The sequence below is a fragment of the Neltuma alba genome, unplaced genomic scaffold (genome assembly GCF_004799145.2).
Source record: "Neltuma alba isolate B1F8T4 unplaced genomic scaffold, ASM479914v2 tig00002511_pilon, whole genome shotgun sequence".
Taxonomy (NCBI): Eukaryota; Viridiplantae; Streptophyta; class Magnoliopsida; order Fabales; family Fabaceae; genus Neltuma; species Neltuma alba.
This window is the reverse complement of record NW_021632890.1, coordinates 92,186-102,131: the sequence shown is the minus strand read 5'-3', so window position 1 is coordinate 102,131 and position 9,946 is coordinate 92,186. Positions and strand designations below refer to the sequence as shown.

Genomic DNA, 9,946 nt, shown 5'->3' with positions numbered 1-9,946 from the left:
TCTGCATCTTGGCTAGGTATTCTAGTGCCTGATCAATTTTCCCATTATCACATAGAAATTTGATGATTATAGTGTATGTTTTGACATTGGGATTACAACCATCACTTTCCATGTCATCTAGACAGCGTAGAGATCTTCTTCATGCCAACCTTCTTTACAAAATCCATAAACTAAAGCAGTATAAGAGCAGACAGTGGGGACTATACCTTTTTTTCATTAAATGAAAAAGTTGCAGAGCGGCATAACTCTGGCCAGACTTGCACATAGCCCACAGAATTTTATTATAATTATGCGTGCCACAGAAGCAACCCTCTTCCAGAAGGGTTAGATAGTACAAAATATGCTTTTGGATCATCCCAGCCTTGCCAAGCATAGAAATCAAAGAATCTACAGTGTGCTGAGTAGGATAGTACTTCAACTGCACCATGAAGTAAAAAACGTTGAGGGAATCAATAAAATGCCCCGAGTATATCAGTTTTTTCAGCATTCCAGACAATAAGCTGAATGATGGGACAAACCCGCTACTATGCATCTCTTTTGCAATCAAAAAGGCAGTTTTCAGCTTATTGAGACCCAGCAGCCCATTAATAAGTGTGTTAAAGGTTAATGCATTTGGAACAGGACCAAACCGTCTCATTCCTAGATATAACTGCTCTAGCTTGTCTGTTGATGCATTATGGGATCTCAAATAGCAATAAATCAAACCATTATAGTCATAAACAGTAGGCTTCCCAGCTGTATTTCTCATGCAACACAGTGTCTCCACAGCTTTTTCAAAGTAGCCTGAGGTAGCATAATTCTTCATTATATGCTGCAATTCTATATAATTACAATCATGGGCTTCACTAACATCCGTCAAATCCATTGTCCTGAGAGCACCAAGCGAAGAAAAAATTCACAAACGCACTGCCATTTCTGCAAATTCGATATGAATTACTTACTAAAGTAATCGTACCAGAATTCACCACTGGCATGAAAGCAGCAATGTTTGCTGAGTAGGGTCAGCTGCTCCTTATACTCTGGATAAGGCAAAAATGAGGGAGACAGGGACTAGGTCAGGGAGACGTTAAATAATTATTGAAGGAGAAAGATTACAAAAATCTTCCATGTTACATAATAAACATTAATATATTTATATAAATTGTAGAGAGGTACGGCTCATGTCAAATTCCAAATGCATTAAGCGAATTCTAGTTATGTTAATTTAAAGGAAACGTGCATACCAACTCAAATAATAATATATTTCAACCTTCCCGAGCTCAGGCAAAAAACATTGATTCGGAACCACAAGCTGTCGTCACATAGTTACACATTCAGCTTTACAAATGTAACTCTATAAGGAAGGGGAATTGAAACTAGGTCCACCAACACAGACCAAACTATCAAAAACAGATTTTTAGCAACCATACGCGGGGGAGGGGGAAAAAAAAAAAAGCCAAACAAGCAAAACTCATGTAAACAAAGTTTTGAAATGCAGTCATGAGTTCTTCACCGGGAAATTACACAAAAAGAAGAAGAAAAAGATCTCGGGTAGAACTCCAATCTCCCATTATACTATACTATTTTAGCAATGAAACGAACAGGCATATAACAATTCCAAACACGAGGAATCCAAACAAGTGACAGCAAACTAGGTACGGAAGAATTCGTACCCCTGAAATGCAGAAGCAGGAGGAATTGTCACAATAAGCCCTGAGACAGAAAGAGCCAGAGAAAGACGAGGAGAAAATGCCTGCCATTGGCCGCCGCCGATTTTAAACTTGAACAATGAAGGAATGGACGGGAAGAAGGGAGACCTATGCTGTCTTCCGGCTGAGTTCGCAAAGAACTAAACTTTCATTATTTTATTCATCACAAACAGGGAACCCAAACAAACTAGAAAAGAATTGCTGGAAAGCCTAAAACATGGAACACAAAACTAAAAGGAAAACCTGATGCACAGCAAGGAAATATCCCAAGAACTAAACTTTATTAACAACTGGGGGAAAAAAAAAACTTCATTAGTGGATACGTATTTTCATTCCAAAAAAGAAAATAAAAGAAGATAACCCTAGTTAGCCGAAAAAGAAAAAAGAAAAGAAGATAGCCCTAAAACAAAAATAAGGTCTAATTTGCTAGCTAAATCCTCCCGTGTGATGTTTGATAATTTTTACATCCTCGGTCACCCTTCACCGCGTTGTCCTGAGGTAGATTTTGATGAAGGATGCCGACTTTTGTTTGCTTTGATGGGTTTTACCCTCAGTTGAATACAGACTTTTACTTAAAAAAAAAAAAAAGGGTCTTGTGAGGATTTTTTTTCAATGATGGTTCATTGAAACAAGGCTAGATTATTTTAAAAAATGATTGGCTAAAACAATTCTCTTAAAATGTTAAATAAACTTGAAAAACCAAAATAGTATTATTATTTTCATAATATCACGACTTAGTGGGAAAAAAGGAATAATCTAACTATAAATTACAGAAGTTAAAATGTTCCCTTCATATCAATATGGATGTTTAATATAAAACTAGACTATAAATTCATATTTTACATGGAAAAAGAGATGAATCATATTTTTTTTATAATTTATTAATAATACAACTTTTTATAAATTTTATGTTATATAAGTATAGAGATTACCTATGGATGTATATATGTGTGTACAATATTATTCAATATATGCTGTTGACTGCAAAAGGGAGGTTTATTGACCTTGCATTTTCTTTTGATAGTTAAAGAGTAAAGTTAATCATGCTAGTTAATAACCTAACACTTCAAAATATTTCTGAGGCTCCGAATATTTGAAAGGCCATTGCTACTTTTAATCATATGTATAGTTCTACTATTTGCAAGCCTCAAGTTGGTTTTGAATTTTATGCAAATATATATTTTTTTTAATTTAATTAAAATAAAATAAAAACTTTCATTAACTCATTTGTTTTCAAACACAGATATCCTTCTTTTTAATCTAGTAACTGGCAAGAATATATATAGTGATAAGAAAGACTAAATTGATTGAAGGCAAACTTGAGAATTAATTTTATATTTACATTCATATAATTATAAAATCTCAAATAATTTGTAATATTTAATGGCAAATAATTTGTGATATCAATATCAGTATTCATCCAATATATTACTATTAACGACTCTGTCAAGCCATCTCACAAGCTATTATAAAAGATATATGGCCTGGAGATAGGATTCGTGTGCTGTGTCTTATAATTCTACCTTTTTTTTTTTTACCACAGCTTATAATTCTACATTTAATTTACAATTTATAAGCCATCAAAAAAGATATCTAGCTCGAAATAAGACTGTTTATAGGACGAGACAGGATAGAAACAAATCCATCTTAGTAAATAAAAATGAGACCTATTCTTTTTTGTTGTGAATAATTTATAGAAATCTTTTGAGATAGTGTCAAAAAAAAAAAGTCTTTTGGTGATATTTTTTCCCCTTCAAATTCGCCATATAAATGTTAAGCACTAGTAACATAGCACATCAAATTCGATATGAGAAAATTTTTCAAAACTTGAAGCTAAAATATATATTTAATTTTTTTTTAAAATGTGCAATTTAAATTTAAACTTGATTAAAGAAGATGACATATAATTTCTATTTCAATTAGTAAAGTATATATTTCAGCTAAAAGTAGTATTCAAACTAAGGGTATCTACACTTGATTTAAATACTCATAAAGTTCTGTAAATTGAGCATAACATTCTATGATATATACTCACATACATATATAATCAGACAAAACAGTTGCAGTCATCACGAGAGACCTGAAGTTGAATCAAAGAAAGGTACCTCCTTATACTAACAAATGTCACTTCTAATATGCAAGGTGACCACGAAAGAAAGAAGTAAACATAAAAATGAATTGATAAGTTGCCTTCACAAGCATGACTATTATTCTTCCGGTTCTTAATATAAGACATAATTGTTAAGTTGATTTTGATTCTAACTATGAGACCTATTTTCCATATTTATTAATTTTTTCTAAATTACCCCTATGGATACTCCCTCAACTATAATCAGTAGAAGAGGAAGGGAAGATATTAAAGAAGATGATTATGGTGTATTAGGAAAAATATGTCAAATTTCTTATAATTAACTAACTTACCTAATTTTCTTAATCTAATCAAATTAGTTAAATATATCTTATATTAAGGAGAGGAGGAATAGTAATTTTGGTGAAAAACATAACAAGAAAACAAATAGAATAATCAGTTTACGAATCAGAATCAATATCAGTGTATTCAGAAAAAAAATATAAAAAGAGGGAATCTCTGTGAAAAGTGAAAGTGAGTCTGATACACATTTACATTCTTTAGTGTGTGTTTATCCAAATGCATTATTGTGAGAATCAATAGTTGCACCTATACCTACTCAGTGCTAGCACAGGTTCTCTCAATCACCTTTGAATCTATTCTCTGAGAATTCCTAGATGGAGGAGAACTAGATCCTCTAGAAGAGACAAGTCCAAAGAAGTTAAGCTTACTGATCCTTCTTGAGAAGGAATTCATAAATTTTCTTGAACCTGACTTTGCCATATCCCTTTTCAAGAACACATGGTCCCTCTCCAGATCATTTAATCTCATTCTTAACCGAGCTAACTCGAGTTTTAACTCACGATTTTCTCGTCTCAATGATGCATAATTGTCCCGGGGAGACATTGCTGCACTTAGTGCTCCACTACTCATGCGCCATGACTGATGCATTGGCCTGGGGTCATCTTCCACAGAGGAGCAGCACAAGGCATTTCTTAACCTTAATTGCTCAAAGTAAAGAACTTGTACTATTGACTGAAGAGGGAGGCGCTCATTTTGTGCAGCATGAGCCCCAGCTTCTTGTGAAAGCTTTTGGAAATCAAGCAATTTGCATAGCTTCTTCTTGTCCAACTCTGACAAGCCTGGATGAGCCTGAGAAAACATTGATAGAAGAATTAAAACAGAGATGTCAGGGGCCCAGTGAGAGTAAAGAGTGAGAAAAAGTCTTATGTTAAATGGAATTGAACTATAGGAAAGATGTATAGAATCCGTTTGTAGACCTGATAATTTTAAGTTGAAGAAACCAAAGACCTAATAATCTAATGGATTGGGTTCATTCCTAACAGGCTCACTCCATTTCTTCCCTCTGAAAATTCATCTATGTGATTGGCAAAAATCTTGTGCCCATAAATGCGAGGAAGGATGACAAAACATACTTTCAAATAAATGTCAATGGCTCGATATAACCCATCATGAACAGTTCGTGCATGTGCTGGCAAGGTTTCTGCAATGACCATGAACTTCAAAAGCTTCAGGTTTGCATCAGGGGCAATTTCAGCAAGGTAATTGTCCACTAATTTTGCCACTTTAACCAATGATTTTTGTGAAGGAGAAGGAGGGCTATCGGATTCAAAAACAGAAACATCATCCAGATCATCTTCACTATCATCCTGCTGACAGAAGTTTAACAAAATTCTATGGACTGTGTCTACATCAAATAAGGTGTCACCCTCATGCTTAAATGATGGAATAAGAAGGTCATCAATAGTGGCCACATCAAGATGTGATCCAATCCTTCTTTCTAGGTCAAGTCTGGAAGCAATAGCACAATCAAGCATCACTGCACTTCTCAAAAGCCCAAAAAGGAAAGTGATTGGAACAGCAAGCTTCTCAACTGGCAAAAGGCTTACTATAGTCTCAACCACAAGCTGTTCATGATCAATTAAATCAGAATCAGCTTTAGTCTGGCTAGAAGGATTCCACAAGCTGGATTTCTTTGTCAATTCTTTCTGAGCATAACTTACAAGGGAGGCACCAATGCTCTCAGGCCGGACCCCACGACATTTCATTGCAGTTATGACTCGTTGATACATGTCAATGCGAAGAACAGAAAGATCTTCTATCCACCAGTCACCATCACATTTGGCTTGCCTGCTCATGTGTAGCCTCCCTGAGCTGCTATACTCTAGCCGTGAGAAACTAGAAGCTATTTGCTCTGCACAAGCTTTTGAGGCTATGGCTTCTATGCAACGGTTAACTATTTTTAGTTCATCAGCAAGAGGGAGTAGGTTTTCACATTGTTGCAAGACTTCAATACACATTTCAAGGTTCTTGCAAACAATGCTATCTAGATATTCCTCAGCCCTCGAGCCAAGGTTGTCTTTCGAGAATTCTTCAGTCATTTCAAGGTAATCAGAAACACAACAGAGCTGAGCAACATTTTTAGATGTAATTTCGAAGTTTATACCGTAGCAGAATTTTGCAGCCAGCTCAAAGGACTCAGCTCCTCCGGGTAAATTAAGAAGCTCAACTCTTGAGATATCAGAATCTCTATGTTCCGCAACTAAGCTCCGTATTCGCCCGCTTCTAGAGACAAGAGGAAACTTCATATAAAGAGAAGGACAATCAGAACCGTCATGCTTGGGATCAGAACAAAAGTAAGTTCAAGTTAACAAGATGGATACTTGCCTTGTGCAAAGAAAATGTTACTCCACTCACATCTATAGTCATGTCACTCGGTACATCCCGGAAAATCCTACAAATGGTTAATAGTTAATCCTTCAAAAGAAATAACTTGTTGCAGGTATAAACTTGTGAAGATAAAGACTAACTCAAGATTTTAAGAATCCATTGATAAACAATAAGTTTCTTGACATGGGGTATCATTTTTCTATGATCCAGTATTTTGAAATTCAAAAGAGTCAAGCAAAACGTTTACCACACATGGGGTATCATTTTTCTACGATCCAGTACATCGTTAAGCTTTCAGGGAGAAAAAATAGATCTTGATGTGACTCAGCACTTGCTGGCATCAAACTTACAAGCAAATTGTATAAAGAAAACGTATTAACATCAATTACAACAGAATTCATGTGCGTTCAAATATTATGCACCTAGCTTATTCCTTTACTTACAAGTCCTATATTTGAGACTCAAATAGCGGCATCTCACTTTTTCTAACACCGTTCAATACATGCCAAGCCACAGAGTGACCGTTCAATATAATACCACTTGGCCACCATAAAGAAAACTGGAAACAGAGACTAATTACATTACATCATAAGAATGTTAGAATTTGGAAGGTTTAGAAAATATATATCAGAAGCTCAACGAATTGAAAAGGGGGGAAAAGAGATGTTTTATTTAAAAAAAGAAAAAAAAAGAAAAAGAAAGAAGTGCTTTAAGAAGGAAAATATATATCAGAAGCTCAATGAATAAAAACAGAGACTAAACCCTCAATAAAAATGTTGTAAGAAGGAAAAAAACAGAAATAAAACCTGGAAAGTTCAATGATAAAAGTCAACCACAAAATCTACAATTTTCGGTTCCATGGTATCAAAGCTATCAGCAAGAATAAGGATCTAAGTTCAGCTTCCAGACATAAGTCAAAATTACCCAAAACAATACTATTCACAGAAAGAAAATGAAAAAGGCATGAGCAAATTAAGCAACAAATGCACTAAGAAATCATGAAACAAACCATTCACTGCATCGATGCCTTGAACTCTTTCCCAAGGACTGCTGCTGCTGCTTGTCAGTACGATCCATAAAGAATGAGAAAACCCAGCAATATGATATTGAAATGAGATGTCAGAGGATAAGAAAAAGTATAGCAGTGATGGGCTTAAGGTAGTGAAGTAGAGAAAGAGACAGAGACCCCGAATGGCGATGTCGATATTGGGGAAGTTCTTTGCCCACGTTCATCAAACAGGTGGTGTTCAACCATAGATTGTAGTTGTCCAGAGCCACGGGCCACACTTGTGGGTCATACTTTGCTTTTTTGATAATCACCCTTTCAATCTGTTCAGACTTCATAATTCTTAAACTGCAAGGTCTACAAGTCTAAATATAGAGGCAAATCACAGCAGGAACAACAAAGTCAAAGATACACACAAGAACAAAAGTAGTTACCAAACATAGCCAGAAATGGGAAATAAAAGTTTATAGTTTCAGATTCACCATAACATAATCAGAATGGAACTGTGAATTAAAATTGAATGGGAAAAAAGGTAATATTCCTTTTGCCACTGTCATTTATATGCCTTTTCACGTGAAAGAAAACAGAGATAGCAAGCAGGAAACGTCAAAAATTGGGAAGAACACTAAAGAAGTTGGCTATAGTTAATGAAGTGGGGTATCTATTGGGGTCCCATACAATAATAATTACACAGATACGATATGATATCTTCCACTAATAGCTATCTTCTACCATTCCTTTCACGAAGATGAAAACAAAAAATGGGTTTTGGGTCCAAGTCAAAGTCTTTTGATTGAGAGCCTTACCAGTGGCGCGTGACCATGTAGGGCTGGCGGGAACACAAAAGCCATGCACATGTGCAGTAGTCATCTTATATGAACATCAATAATTCTTCATCAAGAAGTGATATTTTGGCCCTGTTTGAAAATTCTGATCACTTATTGAAGAAGCAAGCTCATCATCTCATCACAATCATTCCAATGTGCAAATTAATTTAGGGTTAAAATGCACATTTGTACTGGAAGTCTTCACTCAGGAGCATGGAATTTTTTTTTAGAGTAAATTTGTTTTAGAAGTTTAAAATTGTAACAATATTACCCCTTACAATTAAAAAGCTAATGTTAATAGTTAAAATGTTACCCATGATTTTAAACTTTCAGGGTAAATTTAATCTAAAAAGACTTCCGAATTTATAGTAAAAACTTTCAGGACAAATTTATATCTTAACCTATTAATTTATTTGAATGGTAAGCAATTGTTAGATTTGGATTCCTCATGCAAGGGGAGGGATAGAAATAGAATGAAACTTATATGGGGAAAATTGCTGAAAATTTTCCCATTACAAAATTTATTGCTTAAAAGTACTTAGGGACTCAAATTATTGAACGGGTACAATTCATTTTTAATAAGTGCAACTCTTCTTCAACTATGTAACATATCTCTAGTTGTGTACAAATGTCCTTCATTTTGCACATAGTTGAAGATAGATTACATTCATATAAAGAAATGTATTTCTGCGTAACAAATTTTGCAATGAATGATTTTTTTAGCAATTCTTCCATTTAAACGGGACCTCGGCTTGCATTGCTTGCAGACATGTATCTTCTCGCTTCATCAGTTAGACAACTAAAGAAATCTGAATTTGAAAAATGGTTTTTTTTTTAAAAAAGGGAAATAAAGTTTTTAAATAAAATTTAGATTGGAAAATAGCATTTAATGACAGGTTGATCATGTTTGGTACAAAGTTAGATCATATGATTGTCTATATGGTGATGTTGTCTCCATTCGGAGCTCTCCATCATGAGTATCTAGAAAATGCATTAAAACATGGGCGAATTTTTAAGGTGCTCGTAAAGTCCAATGCTTTGCTGTCTACACTTTTTAACGTATTGCATACTACCTCTGGTCTTTAATATAAGATCTTATTTGATTTTTATTTTAGTTCTAAATATAAGACCTCAATCCATCTTATTTCTAATATTTATGCTTTTTTTTTCTAAGATAGTCTTTTTAATAATAGGAGTTCTAGCTAACACACTTGATTAACATAGATATTTTAGGAAAAGCAACACCTATTTATTACAAATAATTAACTTAACTTATTTTCTTAATCTCCTCAAATTAATTAACTAGATCTTATAATTAGGACTTGAGGTAGTATTAATAATAAACTATAGCCTAGAGTTATACTTCGGTCAGGTCAAATAAACAATCTTTGTCTTTGACTTCCTAATACGAGACCAGCCGTTACAAAAGTTAAAGAGGGCTTTTTTTTTTTTTCGATTTATCATTCCTCAACAATATTTATATATATTGTTTTTATTATGTATTTTAAATTAAATGCTTCAATTTGTTACGTATATTTTTTTAAAAACAAATGGCACCACTCATTATAGAAGTAGAAATTTTTTCAAATTGGTTCGTTTAAGTCCTTAAGGGTCTGTTTGGTTTGAGGGGAGGGAAGGGGGGGAGGGGTGAGGAGGTTTTATCCTC

The 9,946-nt window shown here is 34.3% G+C and overlaps 2 protein-coding genes across 2 annotated transcripts; both read right to left on the bottom strand.

The window, feature by feature from the left end:
* Positions 1 to 206: 206 nt before the first annotated feature.
* LOC114730759 (pentatricopeptide repeat-containing protein At5g55840-like) lies at positions 207 to 1,661 on the bottom strand (the record flags this gene model as incomplete). The annotated part of the gene is made up of 3 exons (XM_028917868.1): positions 1,653 to 1,661; positions 956 to 1,019; positions 207 to 869 (listed from the first exon to the last, which is right to left on the bottom strand). A coding segment is annotated over exon 3 (659 nt), but the record flags the coding sequence as incomplete, so codon positions are not given.
* A 2,548-nt stretch (positions 1,662 to 4,209) lies between these two features.
* On the bottom strand, positions 4,210 to 8,004 carry LOC114730640 (BTB/POZ domain-containing protein At5g48800-like). Its single transcript, XM_028917755.1, has 5 exons — positions 7,888 to 8,004; positions 7,457 to 7,801; positions 6,445 to 6,511; positions 5,193 to 6,359; positions 4,210 to 4,908 (listed from the first exon to the last, which is right to left on the bottom strand). Exons 2-5 carry the CDS (start codon positions 7,522 to 7,524, stop codon positions 4,372 to 4,374), a joined length of 1,839 nt encoding a protein of 612 aa, XP_028773588.1. The 5' UTR covers positions 7,525 to 7,801; positions 7,888 to 8,004; the 3' UTR covers positions 4,210 to 4,371.
* Between the last annotated feature and the right edge of the window lie 1,942 nt (positions 8,005 to 9,946).